The sequence below is a fragment of the Notolepis coatsorum genome (genome assembly GCF_963971535.1).
Source record: "Notolepis coatsorum genome assembly, chromosome: 2".
Classification (NCBI taxonomy): domain Eukaryota; kingdom Metazoa; phylum Chordata; class Actinopteri; order Aulopiformes; family Paralepididae; genus Notolepis; species Notolepis coatsorum.
The window spans coordinates 222095144-222121816 of NC_140166.1; the positions used below are offsets into that span (position 1 = coordinate 222095144).

The window sequence follows — 26673 nt, forward strand, 5'->3', positions numbered from 1 at the left end:
TGCATACCTTCTGCATGACTGTGGCTCTGACCACACACACTGATGCGGGCCCTGCTCCTCACTACAGAGCTGTCACAGTTCAGGGAACGGGTAGGGGACAGAGAAGTCTTCCACCCACACTCGGGGAACGGGTAGGGGACAGAGAAGTGTTCCACCCACACTCAGGGAACGGGTACGGTACAGACGAGCCTTCCACCCACACTCAGGGAACGGGTACGGTACAGACGAGCCTTCCACCCACACTCAGGGAACGGATAGGGTACAGAGAGAGAAGCCTTCCACCCACACTCAGGGAACGGAGGGTACAGAGGAGCCTTCCACCAACACTCAGGGAACGGGTAGGGTACAGAGAAGCCTTCCACCCACACTCGGGGAACACATTCTAAGTCATTGTTTAAGTCATTGTTTAAAAAAAACGTAATAGAACCAGTTTTTGTCTCCGGGACCCTGACTCTGAGAAGACCTTTGTTGTTCTATATGATTAGGTCCAGAATTCCATATGTCTATTGTAGCTGAAGATAACGACTGTAGATGGAGTGAAACTGATCTGAATAATCTCTCTTATTCACTGTATTAACTCCTAGTCGATGACAAAGTGAAGGTAAACTCTTCCCCTGGCACTCCCTGTACGTCTCCTCCAGGACCCCAGGTTGAGGATCAGTGGTCTGACAGCTAGCAGAGCTGCTGTCATCTGACAGGAATGGTTCCAAGGCACGCTTTCCACAAACACAGAAAAACACCCTAATGGATCTAAATAGTTGCGCTAAAAACGGTCTGGATTGGAACGGATATGGATTGAAAGATGTATTCCGGTAGTCGGTGTTTTATTTATGTTTTAATGATGGGATGAGGACGTTCCCTATAAACTTCAGGGAAAACAAGGAAACTGCGTTTAATGATTAATGTGTGGGTGTTCCACACGCACACACACACACACACGCACAGAAAGATAACAGACCTAAATAGCCTACTTAATGATGTGAGTGGCAGCTTGTTATTTGTAGCCGTTGTTGGATTGGAGATGATGTCGTACAGACAAGCCTTCCACAAACAGAAGGATATAGCAAGTCTAAATGGATATTATGCGTCTTAGCTGTTACTATGTTGGAATGTTCAGGGTACAGGGCAGGCCAAGGTTATTATAGTAAAACTAAATCTGGGTAAACGTTTTAGTGAACTGAGATCAAATAAAAAAACTAGACTTCAAAATGAAGTCGAACAATATTGTGTATAATTAGAGCTGTGAATCTTCACTGGTCTCACGATTCGACTACGATTCCGCTGTCCGTGATTTGATTCTACGATGCAGCTCAATAATATATTATATCCTCAATTTTATAATCTATATTACTGCATGCACACAGCTACTTTTTCATCAATTAATACAAGCAGTCAGATCAATTAAAAAGTTCTTAAATCAGAATGTCAAAATAAATGTCTTTACTAGTGTTGCATGATACAGATATCTCGAATGGTACAATACTCTTTTTATTAGTATAGTATCAATACTTTTAGAATGTCTGCTTTGTTTGTATCTGTTAAAACAGATAATACAATAATACAAATACAAATAATATCAAGAATACTTTTAGAATAGCCTGATGCTGTATTTTCTACGAGTTGAGTGGATGCATGACCACTGACCAGAGCACTAGCTTTAATAATACAATAATAATAATATATTTGATTTGTAGGGCGCTTTATAGTTGTGGAGCAAATCCCAAACCGCTACATTGTAAAAGAACATAAAAGCTAGCAAGAGAGTAAAAATTGTTTATTTTTAAATGTTTTAAATTTGAATAATCCATTATGTTCAGTCACTGCATCGATGCTGAATCGTCCATGTCCGCATCGCGATGCATCTTAGAATCGAGAAGTTTACACACCCCTACTTATAATGTTTATCGAGACTTGGACGTCTACATGACTGAGTCAGCTTGCATTCAGAAAGTGATGCGTTTGTATTTTATTTTCATTTTATTTAACCTTTATTTACCCAGGGTAGGTTCGCTGAGCACGGATGCTCTTTTTCAGCTACGCCCTGCTTCACATTCACACAGTTCTATTCACACCTGGGAGCCGCCCAGTACAACCACAGTCTGACACCGTTGGCAATGGCCACTGAGCAACTCCACTGGAGCAGCTGGGGGTTAAGTGCCTTGCTCAAGGGCACTTCATCGGTTGGTGTTAAGGGTATGGGAGAGAGTTATTCATTCACTTCCCCAGCCCAGATTTTTCCTGCCGGTCCGGGGGATCGAACCGGTGACCTTCCGGTCACAAACCCGCTTCTCTAACCTAGGGTTGCGTGATGTCTACTCTATTGGCATATGACAGTGTCCACAAACAAAAGCCTCAGGGGGGGAGGGGGGGGGGGGGGGTGTGTGTTGTCTTATGGGCTACTCCTGTAAAAGGTACTATACGTTTTATTTTATATTCTTTGTTGCATACTTTGTTTGTTGGGACATTAATCACTATTTCCTGCACATTTGAGCTCATTCAGTCCATCCTCACCATTCCTCCCCGGAGCCTCAAAGCTTCATCATTAAGCAGATCATCTGATTGTATAAAACATATTTTTAACCAACTATCGTTGTGTGGCATTAAAGTATCTTGTATCTTGTATCTTGTAGGATATACCAGTAAAAAAAAAAAAAAAAAAAAATAATAATCACAATGTTGGGCTCAGTGGTCGATGGCTCCCATCCATCAGCTCTACACTGGTTTGTAATTGTGTTGCACAATACCTGCTCTGAACGGCTTAAATCTGGCCCCCCATATCATAAAAAAAAGAAAGAAAAACGTAATACTGAAACGAATTTGAAAATGTAACTAAAACTAAACTGAAACAAGCAAACCCACACTCTGGAAACGAATTGAAAACAAACATTTGAAAACGAAAGAAAAATACAAAACCGATGAAAAATACAAAACTATAATACCTTCTACTGAAGTTTCCATGTCGCATGTTGTTGAATAATAGTCAGAGAGTAGACCGTGTAATTTATTGTGTTAAAAAAAAAACATAAACAAGTAGGCTCCCTGTATCTCGGCAAGCTTCCAAGGCACACTTTCCACAAACACAGAAAAACACCCTAATGGATCTAAATACCGTAGTTGCGCTTAAAACTTGTCTGGATTGGAATGGATATGGATTGAAAGATGTATTCCGGTAGTCGGTGTTTTATTTATGTTTTAATGAGGGGATGAGGACGTTCCCTATAGACTTCAGGGGAAACAAGGAAACGACTTTTAATGATTTATTAAACGCACGCACAGAACGATAACAGACCTAAATAGCCTACTTATGATGCGAGTGCCAGCTTGTTATTTGTAGCTGTTGTTGGATTGGAGATGATGTTTTGTATGGGTTTTGTAAAAATACACCATTAGAACTTGCCCAGAAGCTGTATGTACTGAAAGGATAGAAGATAACCTCGGTGACTTTCTGTTTCTACTAGGGCTGTAAATATTTGACCCCACAACAATGATTCGACTACGATTCTTCAGGCAACGATTCAATGCATCGTGAAATCTCTTCATTTGACCACGATTCGATGCGATTCGACCTTAGGATCGATGCATTGTTACACCCCTAGTTTCTACACATCACAATAAACGGGTAGGTCACATGAGTGGCTTAATGGATGTGTAAATTACAATGTGTTTTGTATATAGTCAATTGAATGAAGCGTTTGTGTGAGAAAATTTGCAAACAGCCACTGCACCTTCCTACCAGCTGAATCTGAACAAAGTGCTCACTATTCGTTTGGCTAAACACCAATTATCTCTAGCCGTCTGTAACCAATGTTTTAGTTCAGGCCTAACGGACTCCCAACAGGAAGAGCGAGGGCGAAACGGTGTCTCAGGAGCTAGAGCGCTCGTCCGGTAATCGGAAGGTTCCCGGTTCGATTCCGGCTTCTCCTCCCGGCAGCGTGTCGAAGTGTCCTTGAGCAAGACGCTTATTATAACCCCTAATTGCTCCCGATGAGCAGGTTGGCACCTCGCCTCTGCCGCCTGTGAGTGAAGGGGCGAACACGAGGCGTGCGTTGTAAAGCGCTTTGATAATATAAATACAGGACAATACTGTCTTCAGAAAAACAAATGTCACCCAAGTAGGGATGGGTATCGTTAGGATTTTATCGATACTACTACTCTTATCGATACTGCTTAACGGTTCGGTACTTTATCGATACTCTTATCGGTTCTTTTTGATTATTTTTTTATGATTTTTATATTTGCAGTTGAGAGCATTGGTCATCTCCCTACAGTAAAGATTAGAAATGATTGAATTATTGTAAATTTGTGTGGAGTGGTGGGAATAGCTGCTTCAATAATAACTTATAACAACAACAGACAAGTTAGACAACTATGTATACAAAAAAAACGATATACACTGAATGATTAGTTGTTACCTAATGTCCTTGGACTCTACTGTAGAGAAGGGGTGCAGGCCTTTGACAACAAACTTTGTCACAGCCCTGTGACACTCGTTCACCCTATCCTCTGTCATCCATACTCTAGCTGCTAGGGTGAAAGGACTTTGGGTGGTGGAGGGAGGTAGAGGGAGGATGTGTGGTGGCCCTGGGCTCACTGGGCTGGGACATGGTGGCTGACGCCTCAGCTTGACGATCTATAAAACGTTTTTAGATTGTAGTATTTGTAGCTAAACAATTATTTTGTTTATTAGCCTATTTGTAATAATTCGTTATTAGCCTAGGCAACTCTGTATCTTGGCTTACCGGCTGCAGTGGACGTGGATGCAGATGGGACACTGCGCGCAAGGCAGTCAAATACGCGCATTTCTGCACACTAATATCGTGTTTTGCCAACAAATGTTTTGATAGATTGCTCGTATTGCCACCCTTACTGGCAAATGTTTTGTTGCACTTGTGGCAACGTGCATTGTCGGCATTGACCCTTGTAAAGTATATCCATACTTTAGAACGCTTCGCTCTATCCGCCATGATCACGACTCAGTGCATGCAGAGCTGCTGTCTGTGTGCAGAGCGCTATAGCACGGGGCGTCGGGGAGCACTTTCATTAAGGAGTACCCGTATGTAGTACCCGTATGTCTATGTGTAGCACTAGCGAGCGACTCGCGAGGAGTGTGTGTAATAATTGACTCGCTGGCTGCGGCTCGCTTCTCGTGCAGAGACAGAGAGAGGATCGTTCGCAACTTTTAAATAATAATAATAATAATAATAATAATTTCTCTAGAGTATCGATAGCAGTACCGAGGACGTCGGAGCTTATAAATACTCCGGTATTTTCTAATATAGTACCGGTTCCCGTTCAAAACCGGGGTCCGGGGGGCATCCCTACACCCAAGTGATGTAAAATTGGGTAATATTGCCCCAAGATGTATTGCATATATGTATGATATGACCTGAATGTTTCGAAGCTTCAATGGCTGCCATAGTGAAGGTCAACTATTTCAAATCAAGTGTTCCTTTATTAAATCCCCATGGGGGAAATTTAGGAATTTCAAATATTTCGTTTTTTTAACCACTCCAAAACTAGCCTACAATAGCATGAGAAAAAGAAATGGCTTCTAAAAATAATAATCCAACATTAATTTAGGAAAACCAGTTCTCGGATGAGGGCATCTAGTTACGAGATCTTTCAGAAACCCTGTCTCCCCCGTAGCTCTCATCTAACCCCGTCTCCCCCGTACCTCTCATCCAGGGGAGGAAATTAGGCCACTTTACTCGCCAAATGCGAGTATTTTTTACGTTTGGCGAGTGATTCATGAAGACCACTCGCCAGTCTGGCGAGTTGACAGTGCCACGAGAGCACTGCACAAGACCCGCGGACATATATAATGTTTAATAAAAGTTCCCGCAGTACTGGCCAACCCGCGGACATATATAATGTTTAATAAAAGTTCCCGCAGTACTGGCCAACCCGCGGACATATATAATGTTTAATAAAAGTTCCTGCAGTACTGGCCAACCCGCGGACATATATAATGTTTAATAAAAGTTCCTGCAGTACTGGCCAACCCGCGGAAATATAGAATGTTGAATAAAAGTCCCGTGGTACTGGCCATCAGTCAAGGAAGCACTCGCAAACAGATAACGTTAAACACAGAAGATGGAAAACAGACAGACTGAGCAACGGGGAACTGCATCCAACCCTAGTACAACTCTCGAGTCCAAGGCAAGGACACATTTAAATTACAGAGGTGTATGTTAGTCTATTGCGCACCGGACTACGACGTAAGGTTAGACATTTTATTTCATGCTCAAAAGCCCCTGGCTTGCACATCGCAGTCACGAAAGGGGCTAGCTCAACCAGTGCACAACAGCAGACCAACCCAACTGACGTTACCACAACACCTATCACAGCACTGTCGTAAGGCCACCGTGCCGTCTTAAAGGCACAGTGAACACTCGGATGCATACACAACATTGACGTGGCTTGACAACCGAGGTTCAAAGTTAACTTGATTGACTGATTGAAAACTTTATTAACAGATTGCAGAATGGGTACAATACAGTACGGCTCAATACACACAATTGTTAAGGGGATGCAGACCTGAGAAAGACTTTCATCTTGTTTACATCAGGGTCCCCCATTTTCAATTCATCATAACATGACATACACGACATACAGATAGACAGTACTGCTACATCTATACATTTCACATCTATCTATCTTATCTATACACTTCACAACATACTTCGGGTTTTTTCTTTCACTGCCCAACCCAGTCCAACCCAGCATCTTTCACTGCCCAGTTCAGCCCAACCCAGTCCAGAATAGATCCCTCTTTCATGTTAATATGTGTTATGCTAATATTGTGAAGAGTAGATACTGTTATTAATGTTTTATGCTAATAAATATTTTAAAGAGTAGAGACACGGTGTGATTATTACTATGATTGAAAATCAATTTAGACGAAGACATACAAAGAAGTAATTATCACAATTAGCGATTTTCTTTGGCTGGTAAAAAATCAGTTTGTCTGGTAAAAAAAATCAGATACTCGCCAGTTGGCTGGTAAGCCAAAAAGTTAGTTTCCTCCCCTGCTCTCATCTACCACTAACCCCGTCTCCCCTGTAGCTCTCATCTACCACTAACCCTGTCTCCCCCATACCTCTCATCTACCACTAACCCGTCTCCCCCGTACCTCTCATCTACCACTAACCCCGTCTCCCCCGTAGCTCTCATCTACCAGTGAAACCCTGTCAAGTTTGTTTTTATTTGTCAGAACAAAATACAGGATACTTTATAATGAAATGCTTGTTTCTTCTGAGCCACTGAGAGTGTGCTACTGTACATACAGTAAAGAGACGGTAAGTAAAACATAAGTAAAAAGTAGGTAAAGTCAATATACATATATACAATACAGAGTAAAATGAGTACCAGTGAGGTAGAATGCAGAGGTACAAAACTTGGGGTAGGGTACAGATGAGGTATTGAATGTGGTGCAAATCTCTTTAATAATAGATAAATATAAAGTGAGTGGTGAGGTGAGTGTTTGTTTAAAGTGCGTGTGGATGTGTGTGCAGTGAGTGTGGATGATGGATGGGTTGTTGTTACATAGTGTCTGTCATTGAGCATCCTGATGGCCTGGGGATAGAAGCCCGTAGCTCTCATCTACCAGTGAAGTGCATGGAAACTTTCGCACGGGAAGAGCGACGCTTCGACTATACTTACTACTAAAGCTTTGTGATGCCACAAAAAAATGTTAATTGGGACGGCACTAATCGTGGCCTTAATGCTGTATTTAGTCTGGAGGGAAGGCAGCAGCTTGTGCTGTTGGCTGTGTAAACTGGAAAGAGGCAACAGAGAGGCCTGTCCTGGCTGGAGTCTGAACATCCAGGGCTTATCGTAGCTGTATCTGGTGCCGGAGTGAGGAAGTGGAGAGCGTTGCAATCTCAAAAGCATTTAATACAGTCTCTGTCATTTTCCTCAGCTGGCAGTATAGGGAGGTGTAGTCTGACGTCACTTTAGTTTCCCGCGCGGTCCACCCGTATAGGGATTTATCATTGGGAAAATGTATTATCGGCTAATGTAATAATTCTGCCTCATGAACATTGGCAAGCTTTCCATTTTTTTCACAATGTGTATAACAATAAAATTATATGTAATTATTTTACCATTAATTGCGAATTGTTGCATGTTGAGCTCTAGATTGTGGATGAAATTGAATACACACAGAAAGGTACACCATGCCGATGTTCACGCTTTATTTGTTTTAAACGAGACGATTTAGAAATGTGTCCATTGGCAATTTCAAGCGAGGTGGACCGGCCGGCGGCCGCCCCTTAAACAATGTTGGATGATGTAATTGATGGGTCATGAGTCATTGTGGAACAAAATAAAAATTGCGTGGATTGATTGATTGATTAATTGCAAATATGTTTGTATATATTTTTTTACCTACTTTCTATAGAAGCAGCTGGGAGGTGCGCTGTTTTAAGTGAGCGTGGACTATTGAATTGATTGATTGATTGATTGCTAATTTTATTACTGTCCGCCTTGTTTCCAACTGGTTAAGTTTAGGCCCTCTTTCGAAGTTGCTCTCTTTCGAAGTTGGTTAAGGTTAGAGTTTGTCTTTAGAGCAGGGCGATAGACCACCAGCCCTGATTCCAAACTCTAACCATAACCAACTTCGAAAGAGAGCAACTTCGAAAGAGTGCCTAAACTTAACCAGTTGGAAACAAGGCGGACAGTAATAAAATTAGCAATCAATCAATCAATCAATTCAATAGTCCACGCTCATTTAAAACAGCGCACCTCCCAGCTGCTTCTATAGAATGTAGGCATAAAAAAATAAAATAAAAAAATCCCCTCTTATAGGGCAAAGAGAACTTTTTTTTAATTTGTTTTACCTACTTTCTAGAAGCATCCAAGAATGAAGTTCTATAGAAAGTTGGTACAAAAGAAAAGTTGGATGTGTTAGTTTGTTGGATGTCTTAGTTGAGCGACAGTGAGAACAGTTGGATGCACTTCCGAGCTGCTTCCACATGGAGGCAATTTTTTTTTTTTGGGAACTACTTTTTCTGCTGATTTTTTTTCAATAAATCTTCAATTAATGTGTGTTTTATTGTATAGCAATAAGGTTGGATGAATGCGCCAGTTGTATAAAAGCCATTACACCACGTGCAGTCGTGGGTTGTGAGAATTAGATCATGCCTAGGGGGGTCGTAACGACCACCCCTAGGCATGGTCTAATTCTCACAACCCACTCCTGCGCGTGATGTAATGCTTCACTACACCTCCCTATTCATGTCAGACTTCTCCCCATGGGGCGGCAAGAGCAGTTTTTTTGTACGACCCCTGGATGGTTGAGCTTCAATGATTTGCTCAAGGACACTTCATCAGGTATGGGTACATACCTGCTAACAAGGGATCAAACCTGTGACCTGATTACAGGACGGTCTCATCTCTTAACCCGCCAGACCACCCTGCCTCAAACCTGGAGTCAATGTCACAATAACATGATGTGTGACTGACCTCACTGACTTAACTTACTGAGTGGGAGACACCAAACTGTGCCTGTTAGCAGCAGTAGTAGTAGTAGCAGTCGTAGCAGTAATAGTAGTAGCAGTAGTAGCAGCAGCAGTAGTGGTAGTGGTAGTGGCAGTGGCAGTAGCAGCAGTAGTAGTAGAAGTAGTAGTAGTAGCAGCAGTAGTAGTAGCAGTAGTGGCAGCAGTAGCAGTAGTAGTAGTAGCAGTCGTAGTGGCAGTAGCAGTAGTAGTAGCAGCAGTAGTAGTAGTATTGTGTTGTGTTGTCAGGTGTTTCTCACCACAGAACATTTCACTATATGGCTTGTTGGTGCTCAGGCAGCCATAGTAATGTTGTTTTTCACCATAGCTGGCTTTTAGTTCTGATTTAGGGCTGGATATATGCCCCAAATGTCATATACTAGAAGCTACTAACCCTACTACCCTCAGTACCTACCTACTCAATCAGACAGAAGCTACTAACCCTACTACCCTCAGTACCTCCACAATCAGACAGAAGCTACTAACCCTACTACCCTCAGTACCTACACAATCAGACAGAAGCTACTAACCCTACTACCCTCAGTACCTACACAATCAGACAGAAGCTACTAACCCTACTACCCTCAGTACCTACTCAATCAGACAGAAGCTACTAACCCTACTACCCTCAGTACCTACACACTCAGACAGAAGCTACTAACCCTACTACCCTCAGTACCTACACAATCAGACAGAAGCTACTAACCCTACTACCCTCAGTACCTACACAATCAGACAGAAGCTACTAACCCTACTACCCTCAGTACCTACACAACCAGACAGAAGCTACTAAACCTACTACCCACACTCTATGCTTTTAGAACCCACTGTTCAGTAGGTTCAGCCAGCAGGTCAAATGTCAGTTTTTGTCCTCACATTGCATGTTATTAGTGTCAACAGTAGCAACTAGGGGTGGAACGGTTCACAAAATCTACGGTTCGGTTCGTATCACTGTTTTGGTGTCTCGGTTTTTGGTTCGGTTCGATACGTTGTTTTTTATTAAAAAAAAATTAACACTCCAAAAATACCATACATTTAGTCATTTAGCTCAACGCTTTTATCCAAATCGACTTACAAGTTCTGTACGACAAGTCATCAGGAAGGGTACAACTCCATCAACTGAGTAACAATGTTCATCAAAGTGTTGAGTGCTACAGTGTAGTAGGGCTGCAACGATTAGTCGACATAATCGACAACGTCGATCATAAAAACTCGTCGACGCTGAATTTTTGCGTCGATGCGTCGTATTTAAAAATAATAATAATAATAAACAATTTTGCACTACCTATCTTTGTGAAAGTGGCTTCTCAGCTCTGGTCCAGCTGAAGACAAAGCAGAGGAACAGATTGGACATTAGGGCTGTCTTAAATGCTTCGAAGCTTCGAAGCTTCGTTCGATGGCACAAGCTTCGAACATACAAAAAAAAATCAAAGTTTAAAAGAAAAAAAAATTCAAAATTATTTTTTTCAGATTTTTTATTTATTTTTTTACTTCGGTGTGTGCATGGGGCCATTGGGTGGGGCCGGGGGACAAATACACTGGAGGAAAGTAACCCAGCTCAGCACTGCCCAAATTATATCATCACTATTGCCTGTTTGAAGGATATCATCCTCAAACACATATACACCACCTACACGCCTATTCTCAGTCCTTGCCCCACAATGGTGGAATGAACTACCCACCCCAGTTAGGACAGCCAAATCCCGTCCAATCTTTCGCCGTCGACTAAAGACTCACTTCTTCAACCATTATCTGAAAAAATAAATAAATAAATAAAATAAAAAAATCTAACCCTAACTAACCTTACTGTCATGCACTTGTCTTAATAAACTAACCTACACTGTAACACGCAACACTTTGATGAATATTGTTACTCAGCTGATAGAGTTGTATCCTTCCTGATGACCTGTCGTACAGAACTTGTCGCTTTGGATAAAAGCGTCAGCTAAATGACTAAATGTAAATGTGAATGTAAATGCCTTGTAGAATTCCACACATAAGAAAGAAAGATACTGGGATGAATAAACTAAATAGGAATTATTTGGAATATAATGACTTTATACGCAAAAGTAGCCTAGTTTTAAGTTCAAATATTATAAATCTACATGCCTTGAGGATGTCATTCTTTATATAGCCTGCCTATCAGGCAAAAAAAATTATTCTAACAGAAACACTGATACCGTGATATATACCGTTACCGTCTATGCTTCAAATTATACCGTGATATAAATTTTAGACCATACCGTCCACCCCTCCACAAAAAAACAAAACTCACCAAAACATCTCAGTAGCATCTCAGTAGCACCTTATCTAAATGTTCTATTTCATATATGGAGATTCATATTTATTTATGTATTGCATGCATTTCTACATTTTATTTCCTTTTTTTATATTTTTTTGTAATTTTTATTTTATTTTAATGAAACTACTGTATATTTGTATGTGTATTTGTAGGCCTCTTTACTTACTTAAAAAAAGGAAACATCAAGAAATATGTTTATGGTATTAATTCCACCATGCCATGTAGCACTATCCCTCTCCCAGTATGGTCTGGCGGCCTGCAGCTGGATACTATCGTCTCAACCAGAGCTCTCAACCAATGCAATAGAACAATTTTGATTGACAGTCGATTCGGCCAATTACGTCACACCGCTAGCACCCACCTCCTGCTAGGGCTGGGCGATATGGCCTAAATATGATATCACGATATTTTCTGACCTTTCGGCGATACACGATACGCATCACGATGTTTTTCTTTTTTTCCCCAAACAATTCATTATGAGGCTTACCAAGACAGTATTTGAGTTTGCAAGCTAACATTAAAGACAAAATAAAATACCCATGCATTTAGCATTTTTATATTATATATTAGATTTAGATTATTGGATTATTAGATTATATATTGCATATATTTAGCAATGAGATATTATATGATTTAGATATGAAATATGATGAATTGAAAATGGGGGACCCTGATGTAAACAAGACGAAAGTCTTTCGCTGGTCTGCATCCCCTTAACAATTGTATGTATTGAGCTGTACTGTACCCATTCTGCAATATGTTAATAACGTTTTAAATCAATCAATAGGATTTTAGCATTTTTATGAAACTACTGTATATTTGTATGTCTCTAAATGTTTTGATGAATTGAAAATGGAGGACCCTTATGTAAAAAAGCCGAAAGTCTTTTTCTGGTCTTCATCCTCCAGTCAGTCCACTGTTGTTGTATTGAGCTGTACTGTATTGTACCCATTCTGCAATCGTTAATAACGTTCATTCATAAAATCATTCAGCCGGCAACAGAATAATTTTGATTGACAGTCGAGTCTGCCAATTACGTCACACCGCTTGTACCCGCCCTGCTGTTCTTAGCACCAATCGGCAAGCAGCGCTATTCTTTTTTTACTTCCTGAATGCCCTCCTTGATTTTAACGAGAGCTCAGCTCAACGACAACAACAACAGCTCACCGCAGCCGACAAGTGATTACTAGCGCACCGCAGCATGACAACGAGGCATAATGATTTTACTGCAACAAATGTTATAATAAAAGCCTTTCCATACATCTGTCTGATTGAAAACTTTATTAACAGACCGCAGAATGGGCACGCACAACTCGGCACGGACTGAGATATGAACAGTAACGCTTGCTATCTATGTCGTCATCGGACGTTGCTATGTTTGGGTAAATACGCTGATGTGTAACTATATAACGTGTAACTATATAATGTTGATGCCACAAAACGAATGCCTTTGTTAATCATAAGTACTAACTAACTTTGATGCAGTAGTGTGTAGGGATGGGAATCGAAAACCGGTTCCCGTTGGGAACCGGTTCCTAATTGGCCGATGCCTGGAACCGTGTGGCTCCTGTGACTTTCGATTCCCTTAACGCTGCCAGGTTTTTCCTACAGTTGCGCGCGTTAGCATATAGCCATGGCAGACTGTATTTGATTCCTTAAGGGCTCGAAATTGCCTGGCTTTTGGTCATATGCTCCCGAAATGCTCCCGCTGTTTGGCTACTTCTATGTGCAGTGAAAACTACTTGAATGCTTTAGAACATAGTCATTGATTTAGTTTAGGTTGAGCTAAAATTAGCCGCGGAGCTATCGCTAGCTAACGTGAGCTAACGCTATTTAATCAAGCTCACAAAGAGAGATAAACAGCTGACAGCGGATAGTACAGGTACAAATACAATAAAACAGCGGGTGGGGACTGTTGTGTAAACATTGTACTCTTTAGTTCAAATATAATAAGAGCCGGATTGTTTATTTACAAAGTCTCTACTCTGAGTCCGTCAGACAGGAAGTACCATGGTGCAACATACAAATGTGTCCGTGTAGCAACACAAGCCAATACCTACAGGACAGGGGCCCGGGGAGGGAGCTCTGTGTGTCTGTGTGTGTGTGTGTGTGTGTGTGAGACAGAAGTCAGAGGAATAACGACTGTTATTCAATAGATTAAATTAGTTTAAGAATAAAAAAATAAATACATTTTAAGAGAATCTCAAATACATTATTTTATTTAAGTGTAGGCTATAGTTAATGTTTTATTTTTTACAGTTTTTGTATTTTTCTGACATGGTAAATGGCTGCTTTTTTATATAGAGCTTTTATCCAAAGCGCTTTACAATTTGTTCCTTACATTTTACCCAATCACTCACACATTCACACAACGACGGCGGAGGCAACCATGCAAGGTGCCAACCTGCTCATCGGGAGCAGTTAGGGGTTAAGTGTCTTGCTCAAGGACACATCGACACGCTGCCCGGGAGGAGCGGGAATCGAACCGGGAACCTCCGGATTGCCAGAAGACTGCTCTACCTCCCGAGCCACTGTCGCCCCTGACATGGGGGCTCAACAATAAATGACAATCAGAAATGTCAAGTTGCATGTTGTTATTCTAACCAGCTTAGTTCTGTTGCATTTCCAATTTATTTATTTAAATTATAAATTGATCAGGTATCGATAAGAGAATCGATAAAGAATCGAATCGATAAGCAGAATCGATAATGGAATCGTATCGATAAAATCCTATCAATTCCCATCCCTAGTAGTGTGTGTGTGGGAGCGGCGTTGTTCAAAAGTTTGAACGGGGTGGACCAGATTGACGCGACACAAGCCTCTTGGGCAAAACATCACGATATCCACGATACGTTAAAAAAGTGTATCGTTAATGAACTGTACCCGATATTTATATAATATCGTCATATCGCCCAGCCCTACCTCCTGCTGTTCTTACCACCAATCGGCAAGCGTTTATTCATTTTCTACTTCCGGGCATGCCGCCATTGATCTGCTTGCGAGAACCACAGTTACCACAACAAGCTTACCGTAGCTAATACGTTAGCTGCCCGCCGACCAGCGCTCCACAGGATGACCAAACGAGTCATAATGATTTTACTGCAACGAATGTTATAATAAAACAAAGCCTTTCTATACATTTGTCTGATTGAAAACTTTATTAACACTTTGGTCGCCAGGCTTATATTCTTAATATACCATCCTCCGCCAGCTCTATTTGTCTATGGGGATGTTTACCTTCTTTGCAGGGCTATAACTTTTTAAATTGTATTGCTAAATTGACATTACTATGGCCCATTCAACGTCAAGTATCTATTGTTCAGGGTGTAGCAACGTTATACTTTTTCATTCACATATTCATACTAAAATACGGTCTAAAGTATAAGTATATTTTTATCGTTTTCTGCAGCTTTCTCCAGAACGTGATTTATAGCCCCAAATGCATTATATTGATGATGAAATACAGTTTGATAGGAATCTGCGCGAGATAAAAAATTTCAAATGGACGTGCTTCTAGAAGTTACTACTGATCATCTGATGTGGGGGGGGGGGGGGGGGGTCGTTTATAATTCCGTGCCAACGTTAGATGATTCATCAAGTGTCGGTGATATGATCATTAGAGCAGTTAGCATCGAACACGTTAAAAAATAACGCTGAATCTTACCGTAGCTTCCTCATAGCGTTGGGCGATGAGCGTGGAACAGAAATATTCCTATTATGGGATGTAGAAATATGCGATCCATTTCCAGGTTGTATAATAGTATATACGTCCAAATCATGTTGTTTATCGAGTTATTGGTAACGGATTGCTATCCGTTGTGTCTAGCTCGAGTCCTGGGACTATTACCGAGTGATCGGACCGAATTGGAATGAGCACCAGCTTCCATTTCCTGTTTCCGCTCTGGGCGATCCGCCGATCGGCCACCAGATGGCGCTCTTGAACCGTTGGAGAGTTGAGAGGGGATCAACAGTAGATCTCAAGTCTCCGGGGGAGAAATATGATTTCGATCACAGATTTTGGAAATATTGATATCAAAGACGTGGTACGGCGTCTTTGGCAGAATGAGCATGGCGGGGAATGACGTGGTACGGCGTTTTTGGCGACCATAGTGTTAACAGATTGCAGAATGGATTGGGTACAACTCTCGGGGCTCTATGAGCAACGGAAGGAACTGAGCTAGTAGTTCGGGTAAATACTATGCTTATGTTATTGAACGTGTAACACTAACCATATAACGTTAATGCCACAAAACGAATGTTTGTGTCATTTTAACAGCAGATACTTTCTTAAATGCCATCTTCCCGAGAGAGGGGTGTTGACGGGGAGCTGTGATGGGTTCGCTTGGTTGTGTTATTAGCATTGAACAGCTAACCGAAAGCTAGCGTTAACTAACGTTAAAGGTTTAGCCATAACGTTACCTTGGCTAAAGTTGGGGCTATTCATAATCCAGCAATAATGGCTGCAGACCTGCAAGCAAAGTACAGCAAGTTGGCAAAGGAGTATTCCAACGTAAATCACATTTTCACCAGTAACGTTAGTCTTTCCATCCACCGGTAGCTCATGCTAGCTAACCTAGCTCACGTTAGCGTCGTCACTGAGCGACCACCTCGCGTACACAATTAATGACATGTTGCGGACAGCCATATCAGTGACAATGTTTAGCTTTTAGTGCCAAATGATAAGAGTCTGAAGCGGAGTCTCAAAAGAGAATGTTGAATATTTAGCAGTAACTTTGATGCAGTAGCTTGTGTGGGGGACTGGGGGCGGCGTTGTGCAGGACGCAACTGAACTTATCGGCTACTGCCATCGGCACATTCGAGCTTATCGGCCGATAGGCCGATTGCAGTCAACAAGGCACTTATCGGCCGATACCGATACCCGACCGATCGGTGCACCCCTAACACACACACACACACACACACACACACACACACATCGAAGTAAATATTATTATTATTATTTTTTTTAGACTTCGATTTTTTTTTAATGTTCGAAGCTTGTGCCATCGAACAAAGCTTCGAAGTATTTAAGACAGCCCTAGTTAGATGTGTCTTCAGGGTGAGTTAGATGTGTCTTCAGGGTGAGTTAGGGGTGGAGTTAGATGTGTCTTCAGGGTGAGTTAGATGTGTCTTCAGGGTGAGTTAGATGTGTCTTCAGGGTGGAGTTAGGGGTGGAGTTAGATGTGTCTTCAGGGTGAGTTAGATGTGTCTTCAGGGTGGAGTTAGGGGTGGAGTTAGATGTGTCTTCAGGGTGAGTTAGATGTGTCTTCAGGGTGGAGTTAGCGGTGGAGTTAGATGTGTCTTCAGGAGGGTGAGTTAGGGGTGGAGTTAGATGTGTCTTCAGGGTGAGTTGGATGTGTCTTCAGGGTGGAGTTAGATGTGTCTTCAGGGTGAGTTGGATGTGTCTTCAGGGTGGAGGTAGGGGGGTGGAGTTAGATGTGGTCTTCAGTGTCCTCTCTCCACCAATCTGTTCTCAACTGAGGTTAAAAGTGGACACAGGCCCAAAATAGCTGCTCTACTTGCTGCACGGTTCTCTCTCTCACACACACTTCTCTCATTCATACACACACACACAGACACACACACACACACACACACACACACACACACACACACACACACATGGTAACATAGTAGTAACGGTGTCATGTTCTCCAGTGAAGGTTTCCTCTTTTCTTCTTATTCCCTGCTTCACTGTTTAATGCCTAGTGAGCGTGCATGTGTTTTGAGTGTGTGTTCAATACATTGTGTGTGTGTTTTTTTTCCGTTTATACATCCCCAGTGCACGTGTGTGTGTGTGTTCATACACCCCCAGTGCACGTGTGTGTGTGTGTGAGCGACGCGTGCGTGTGTGTTCATACACCCCCAGTGCACGTGTGTTGGTGTGTGTGTGTGTTAATTGGACAGCTGTGAACAGGAAAGCTTTGGGGGCTTAGCCTGGTTTGTTCTGGTGTGTCATGCTTGTAAATTCGGGCCAGTGAGCTCACTGCCCCTCCCCCCCCCATCCCCCCCCCCACCCCCCCACACCACCACCATCACCATCATCATTCTTCCAGTGCTCTGCTCTGATCTGACCTCACTCCATCACTCACTGCAGCTCCATGAGGAGCGCTTGATTCATGGTCACCAGGTGCACCTGACGGGTGGGATCCGTTATTGACCCGAGCCTCTGCCCAAGTGTCTTTTATTTACCTTGGAATACTCCTGTGCCAACTTGCAGGTCTGCAACCATTATTGCCGGATTAGGAATAGCCCCAATTGTGGCCAACTTTTGACTAGGGCTGCAACTAATGACTATTTTGGTAGTCGACTAATCTGTCGATAATTTTTTCGATTAGTCGACTAATCGAAAAACAATTATATTTAAAAAAAGTTAAAATAAAAAAAATGTCACTACCTATCTTTGTGAAAGTGGCTTCTCAGCTCTGGTCCAGCTGAAGACGGAGCAGAGGAACAGATTGGACATTGAGCATGACCTCAGAGTTGCTTTGAGACGGGACCAAACAACATCCCCAGTTATCCCATTAGTTCCCCCAAACTTGCTGTCGGTCTGTTATGTTAAGCTAAGAAGTCTTCAGCTGGCTGGACCAGAGCTGAGAAGCCACTTTCACAAAGATAGGTAGTGCAAAAAAAAAAAAAAAGTATATATTTTTTTTAATTCTTTTTAATGACTAATCGACGCAACAATATCTTGTCGACGATTTTTCATAATCGACGATTATGTCAACTAATCGTTGCAGCCCTATAGCTGACCCTCGTTTACTAGCTCGTCTTCCCCACAGGGTTCTTCACATTGATATTTGATAACGTTAGTTGGCTAACGCTAGTCGGTAGCTACTTGGCTTGAATCCGATTCGGCGTGGGTGCGTTATTGTTGATAGGCGGCCAGTGTCGGGTCCTCCAAGAAAGGACAGGCGATCATCTGATTTGATGTAACGTTAAAGTGAATATTGTTCCAACTAGCTAGCTTTTCAGCTAATGCTAATAACACCAGCAAGCGAAACACATCCGAGCTCCCCGTCACACCGCTCTGTCGTGGACGATGGCATTTAAGAAAGTGTATCTGCTGTTAAAATGACTAACAGGATTGACACTTTCATTCACGTCGATTAAAAACACTTTCATTTTATAATCCTCACTCTCCGCTAGCACCGCGTGTGTTGTTGATCAATTACGTCATATGGGTTCGGAGCATAGACTTGATGCATACCCGCCGATACCCGGGGGTATCCGGGGGCGACAGTGGCTCGGGAGGTAGAGCAGTCGTCTGGCAATCCGGAGGTTCCCGGTTCGATTCCCGCTCCTCCCGGACAGCGTGTCGATGTGTCCTTGAGCAAGACACTTAACCCCTAATTGCTCCCGATGAGCAGGTTGGCACCTTGCATGGTTGCCTTTGCCGTCGGTGTGTGAATGTTTGAGTGAATGGGTAAAATGTGAGGAACAAATTGTAAAGCGCTTTGGATAAAAGCGCTATATAAAAAAACAGCCATTTACCCAATCCAGCATTTTAGGCTGTATCGGAGGCGTTTCCGATACTGGTATCCACGGAAACAACTCTAGCTGCCTGCAAGACAGTTCTGCTCTGTCCTGATTTGCTCTGCTGTACTGAGCTAACTCTAACTCCTCCCTCTGTGATCACACACACGCGCACACACACACACACACACACACACTTGAATGGTTTATTTATGTCCACGGAAATGACAAACCGGGAATGGGGGGGGACATGCATTCTGCAGCTAAATGCTATATGGGGTCAAATATTTAGAGACCTTTTCAGTTATATATACATGATGCTCAATTGACCACATATACATATATATACACACACGTACACACATATACACACACGTACACACTAGGGTTGGCAAGAGTAACGTTTTCCCAGATCGAGTACTCTCATGAATTACTCGTAGTGCTTGAGTAATTGTTGAGGGAAATCTATTTTTAGAACGCATCTTCAAGCGCATGGCAGCAGAAGTAACGAGATATTCACACACATACCCTTCTGTAGTGTGGTAGTGAAAGGGTTAACCTTCTGTAGTGTGGTAGTGAAAGGGTTAACCTTCTGTATTGTCGCAGTGAAAGGGTTAAACCTTCTGTATTGTCGCAGTGAAAGGGTGGTTAACCCTTTGATTTTTTTTATTTGATTTTGAAATCTTTATTTCGAACATGTAAATAAATACAAACAATATAAAATCAAAACAAATCATTGATCTCAAGAAATTAAATGGCAAATAAATAAATAAATAAATAAATAAAAGCAAAACATAACTCAATTTACATGTTCGAAAAGGAGTAGGAGGAAGTATACACGTATTTAATCCTACCCCTTTTCCACTACTCAAATGAGTGTACTAATTTAAAACCTTACAAAACAAATATATGCAAAACAAAAAAATAAAATGATATATGTAAAACATGAAAAATAAAATAAAAATGTAAACGTCCGTGAATATCAAGTCCCTTCCTCATCCCTGTACCTCGTGAACATAATTTCCTTATAATTCAGTTTGAATCGTCTCATATTTGGACATTGCTTTAGCGCCACATTCAGACTGTTCCACAGTTTCACTCCACATATCGAGATGCAGTGTCTTCTCATGCTAGTGTGGTAGTGAAAGGGTTAACGTGTGTGGGCTGCTGGTGCAGATGGTGCAGGTCAGACCCCCATGTCCACCACTGCTGTACATTAACCTGGGGGGGAGGCGGGACAACAGCTGCCTGTCAGTCAGTCAGTAGGAAACAGCTGTGGAATCTCTCCTGTTATGTAAGACCTCCTCCAACCACTTGGTCCTCTCTCTCTCTCTCTCTCTCTCTCTCTCTCTCTCTCTCTCTCCCTCCCCCCCCCCCTCTGTCTCTCGCTCTCTCTCTGTTTCTTTCTTTCTCTCTCTCTGTTTTTTTCTCTCTCCCTCTTTCTCTCTTTTCATGACTTACTCTATTGACCCCTTCTCACTCATCACCTCTCTTATTCTGACCTCTCTCTCTCATTCTGACCTCTCTCTCTCATTCTGACCTCTCTCTCTCTCCCCCTGTCTCTCATTCTGACCTCTCATTCTGACCTCTCTCCCTCTCTCTCTCATTCTGACCTCTCTCTCTCTCTCTCTCTCCCCCTGTCTCTCATTCTGACCTCTCTCTAGGCCAGGGGGGGCATCCTGAGTTTCCCCCGTCACCATGACGACACTGAATAAGGGAAGTTGAGACCCCCAGTTTGCCTCACAAATACCCCACTGTTGCCATATAGACCCTGGCAGAGCCCCACTCAGCCGTGTGTGTGTGTGTCTATAAATAGTCTTTCCTTGTGTACCTTCAAACAGTGTTGGATTTCACTGTCAGCTGTTACAGACAGACAGACAGACAGACAGACCGGTTGACAGACAGACGGGCACTGGGGCACTACTGTGTTCAGTCTCCCTAATCTAACCCACAATGCAAAGCGTCCAACATCCTCTTTTGCTACTTTAGTTTATTTCAATAATCAATGCACAGCCAACAGTCATGTTATAAAAGGACCAGGGTAACACATTAACCCTTTCACTGCGACAATACACAGAAGGTTAACCCTTTCACTGCCACACTACAGAAGGTTAACCCTTTACTATCGCACTACCGACGGTTAACCTTCTGTAGTGTGGCAGTGAAAGGGTTAAAGGGCCACTTCACCAAAACAATGCTGATTTATTTTAGACATAATCTCACTCGCATCTGTGAGTTCTGTTAACGGTTCACCTTCTGTCGTGTGGTAGTGAAAGGGTTAACAGTCTGTAGTGTGGTAGTGAAAGGGTTAACAGTCTGTAGTGGGGTAGTGAAAGGGTTAACCGTCTGTAGTGTGGTAGTGAATGGGTTAACCGTCTGTAGTGGGGTAGTGAAAGGGTTAACCGTCTGTAGTGTGCTAGTGAAAGGGTTAACCGTCTGTAGTGGGGTAGTGAAAGGGTTAACTGTCTGTAGTGTGGTAGTGAAAGGGTTAACCTTCTGTAGCGTTGTAGTGAAAGGGTTAACCTTCTGTGGCGTGTAGTGAAAGGGTTAACCTTCTGTAGTGTGGTAGTGAAAGGTTAACCTTCTGTAGTGTGGTAGTGAAAGGGTTAACCATCTGTAGTGAAAGGGTTAACTTTCTGTAGTGTGGTAGTGAAAGGTTTAACCTTATGTAGTGTGATAGTGAAAGGGTTAACCCTTTCTATTATGGCAGTGAAAGGGTTAAGTAGACAAATAGGCTAACAAGTCAGAAGCTCCCATGTGGGAAATCAGTGTGTTCCAATGTCCACCTTGGAAACACCCAGGGAGAAACCATAGATATGTAGTATAATGTAAAAGTGGATAACCCCATGGAGAAACCATAGATATGTAGTATAATGTAAAAGTGGATAACCCCAGGGAGAAACCATAGATATGTAGTATAATGTAAAAGTGGATAACCCCAGGGAGAAACCATAGATATGTAGTATAATGTAAAAGTGGATAACCCCAGGGAGAAACCATAGATATGTAGTATAATGTAAAAGTGGATAACCCCAGGGAGAAACCATAGATCTGTAGTATAATGTAAAAGTGCATAACCCCAGGGAGAAACCATAGATATGTAGTATAATGTAAAAGTGGATAACCCCAGGGAGAAACCATAGATCTGTAGTATAATGTAAAAGTGGATAACCCCAGGGAGAAACCATAGATATGTAGTATAATGTAAAAGTGGATAACCCCAGGGAGAAACCATAGATATGTAGTATAATGTAAAAGTGGATAACCCCAGGGAGAAACCATAGACTGTAGTATAATGTAAAAGTGGATAACCCCAGGGAGAAACCATAGATCTGTAGTATAATGTAAAAGTGAATAACCCCAGGGAGAAACCATAGATATGTAGTATAATGTAAAAGCGGATAACCCCAGGGAGAAACCATAGATATGTACATTATGTCGTATAATGTAAAAGCGGATAACCCCAGGGAGAAAACATAGATATGTACATTATGTCGTATAATGTAAAAGCGCATAACCCCAGGGAGAAAACATAGATATGTACATGATCTATTATAATGTAGAAGCGGATAACCTGGAGAAGCTGGCATTTGTGTGGCTGCTTCTTTCTGAGCACAATGTATCCCGAGAAGTTCGAGAACCTTTTGAACTAGGCTGCCACACTGGTACGGATGAGAATCTAGCTTCAGGTGTCTTCTAAAGGTCACAGATGTGTTGGAACAGTGTTGTGTACAATGTGTAGTAGCCATGTTTGTTGACATGACTTCAGGGGAACTGCATCAGCTGAGAGATCGGGCCACAAGCTTCCAGGGCCGTTCTGTTTCATTACTAGTAGGTGGCTGCCTGGGTTTTTCCTATGTCAGAATTCAATGGAATGTACAGATAAGACGGACGGACATCAGGGTCATAGTTACCCTGTTTTGAGGGCATGGCTGAATGGACTGGTTGGTCCAGTGTTTGGTGTCATAATAAAAGCCTTGTTCAGTTATGCAGCCGTTCTCGTTCACAGTGGGTGGGACAAGAGAACCACTGGCGTAGACAAATATTTCCATATCTTCATTCAAATCGAATGAGATTATGATCATGTATGTATTGTATCATGCATACATGATTAGGGATGGGAATTGATACGATTTTATCGATTCCATTATCGATTCTGCTTATCGGTCCGATTCTTTATCGATTCCTGATAAATTGTTAAATTTAAACGGAACTAAGCTGGTTAGAATAACAACATGCAACTTGACATTTCTGATTGTCATTTATTGTTGAGCCCCATGCCAGAAAAATAGAAAAACTGTAAACAATTTTAAACTACACACTTAAATAAAATAATGTATTTGAACTAATTAAACTAATTGAATCTATTGAACTGTAGTTACATTCAACAGGTTGTTATTGCAAAAGAGAATTCGTTATCAATAACCTACCTGTATAAATAAAGGTTAAAAGTAAAAACATAACTGACACATAAGTAACATCTAGGAAAGCAATTCACCTACCGAAATTCCGAGGCTTCTACCGTGGCGTAAGGGTGCAAACCTTTCACCTGCGGTGATTAGACATAATTCACATACGGAACTGTCGTTGGGAATATTGGTTCCGCACGGACGCTATAGAGGAGGGGTTCCACCCCCCTCTCTCTTCCCTACCCCCCGGTCTCTCTCTCTACCCCCCTCATCCTCTCTCTCTCCCCCTCCATGTCTCTCTCTCCCTCATTCTCCCTCTCCCCCTCATCCTCCATGTCGCTCCCCCTCATCCTCTCTCTCCCCCTCATCCTCCATGTCTGTCTCTCTCTCTCCCCCCTCATCCTCCATGTCTCTCTCCCCCTCATCCTCCATGTCTCTCTCCCCCTCATCCTCCATGTCTCTCTCCCCCTCATCCTCCATGTCTCTCTCCCCCTCATCCTCAATGTCTCTCTCTCCCTCATCCTCCCTCTCTCTCCCCCTCATCCTCCCTCTCTCTCCCCCTCATCCTCCATGTCTCTCTCTCCACTCTGTCGATAAAGAGGAAATTACATCAGAGAAGCTCCTGTTTTAAAGCCTCACTATGTTGCTGTTTAATGCTGAAATAAATCTTCGTGTTTAATTAATAATTTCTCTCTTTCTCTCTCTCTCTCCTTTCTCCAGGCTAGGATAGCGTTCCTCCAGGGAGAGAGGAAAGGACAAGAGAACCTAAAGAACGACTTAGTTAGAAGAATAAAGATGTTAGAATATGCATTAAAACAAGAACGGTAAGCAGCTGCTCTTAATAATAATTATAATAATAATAAAACTGTCAACACCGTCGATGTTCCACGTGTGAAGCGTCTCTGATTCTCCCCTCGCTGTCCGTCTTCTCTTGCAGAGCAAAGTATCATAAGTTAAAATATGGAACAGAATTAAACCAAGGAGAAGTGAAGATGCCTAGCTTTGAATCAGGTAAACGACACAACACCAGCTGACCTGGACATTTAAAGATGTATTTTAAACCCTTAACCCCTTAACATCTTAAGCCCTAGCCATATTTTCAGAAGATTTGCCAGGCATACATCACACTACACAATGGCTGAACGGCTCAGGAGACAGGGATTGATATTAAGCCAATTTAGGGGAAGGGATGATTAGGTGGCCTTGATGTCAGAGACCTGATTGGGAATTTGTCCCGGAATGTCGGGGAAACACACTACTCTTTGCGATAGGCGCCTTTTAATTCACCGTCAATGATGGATTAAAAAAAAATAATATAAAAAGAAAATTGATACACTCCTTTGGTTCATTACAATTTACTCAAGCATAGTAGCAGACACAAATCTTCTGAAAATATGGCTATGGCTTAAAGGTTAAACATCTTCTGTGTTGAATATTCCTTTTATAAATGTGTTCTTTCCACCAAATCGTTCAATAAACTGTGTAGCTGAGAGGTTCGACTTATTAGTGACCGTCTGAAGGGTTCCTTGTCTCTTCTTGCCTGGAAGACTGAGGCTTCAGACAGTCTGAAGTATCTTGTCTCTTCTTGCCTGAGAAGACTGAGGCTTCAGACAGTCTGAAGTATCTTGTCTCTTCTTGTCTGAGAAGACTGAGTCTTCAGACAGTCTAAAGTATCTTGTCTCTTCTTGCCTGAGAAGACTGAGTCTTCAGACAGTCTAAAGTATCTTGTCTCTTCTTGCCTGAGAAGACTGAGTCTTCAGACAGTCTAAAGTATCTTGTCTCTTCTCGCCTGAGAAGACTGAGTCTTCAGACAGTCTGAAGTATCTTGTCTCTTCTCGCCTGAGAAGACTGAGTCTTCAGACAGTCTGAAGTATCTTGTCTCTTCTTGTCTGAGAAGACTGAGTCTTCAGACAGTCTGAAGTATCTTGTCTCTTCTTGTCTGAGAAGACTGAGTCTTCAGACAGTCTGAAGTATCTTGTCTCTTCTTGTCTGAGAAGACTGAGTCTTCAGACAGTCTAAAGTATCTTGTCTCTTCTTGTCTGAGAAGACTGAGGCTTCAGACAGTCTGAAGTATCTCGTCTCTTCTTGTCTGAGAAGACTGAGGCTTCAGACAGTCTGAAGTATCTTGTCTCTTCTTGTCTGAGAGGACTGAGTCTTCAGACAGTCTGAAGTATCTTGTCTCTTCTTGCCTGAGAAGACTGAGTCTTCAGACAGTCTGAAGTATCTCGTCTCTTCTTGTCTGAGAAGACTGAGGCTTCAGACAGTCTGAAGTATCTTGTCTCTTCTCGCCTGAGAAGACTGAGGCTTCAGACAGTCTGAAGTATCTTGTCTCTTCTTGTCTGAGAAGACTGAGGCTTCAGACAGTCTGAAGTATCTCGTCTCTTCTTGTCTGAGAAGACTGAGGCTTCAGACAGTCTGAAGTATCTTGTCTCTTCTTGTCTGAGAAGACTGAGGCTTCAGACAGTCTGAAGTATCTTGTCTCTTCTTGTCTGAGAAGACTGAGTCTTCAGACAGTCTAAAGTATCTTGTCTCTTCTTGTCTGAGAAGACTGAGGCTTCAGACAGTCTGAAGTATCTTGTCTCTTCTTGTCTGAGAAGACTGAGTCTTCAGACAGTCTAAAGTATCTTGTCTCTTCTCGCCTGAGAAGACTGAGGCTTCAGACAGTCTGAAGTATCTTGTCTCTTCTTGCCTGAGAAGACTGAGTCTTCAGACAGTCTGAAGTATCTTGTCTCTTCTCGCCTGAGAAGACTGAGTCTTCAGACAGTCTGAAGTATCTTGTCTCTTCTCGCCTGAGAAGACTGAGTCTTCAGACAGTCTGAAGTATCTTGTCTCTTCTCGCCTGAGAAGACTGAGTCTTCAGACAGTCTAAAGTATCTTGTCTCTTCTTGCCTGAGAAGACTGAGGCTTCAGACAGTCTAAAGTATCTTGTCTCTTCTTGCCTGAGAAGACTGAGGCTTCAGACAGTCTGAAGTATCTTGTCTCTTCTTGC

At 42.3% G+C, this 26673-nt stretch overlaps 1 protein-coding gene across 1 annotated transcript in view; it reads left to right on the plus strand.

The window, feature by feature from the left end:
• strn3 (striatin, calmodulin binding protein 3) overlaps positions 1–26673 on the plus strand; it is a 74872-nt gene that overhangs the window by 3111 nt on the left and 45088 nt on the right. The window contains exons 2-3 of the mRNA XM_084309234.1: positions 24405–24508; positions 24622–24695. Of these exons, the coding sequence (XP_084165360.1) occupies positions 24405–24508; positions 24622–24695 (178 nt within the window). The remainder of the gene's footprint in view (positions 1–24404; positions 24509–24621; positions 24696–26673) is intronic.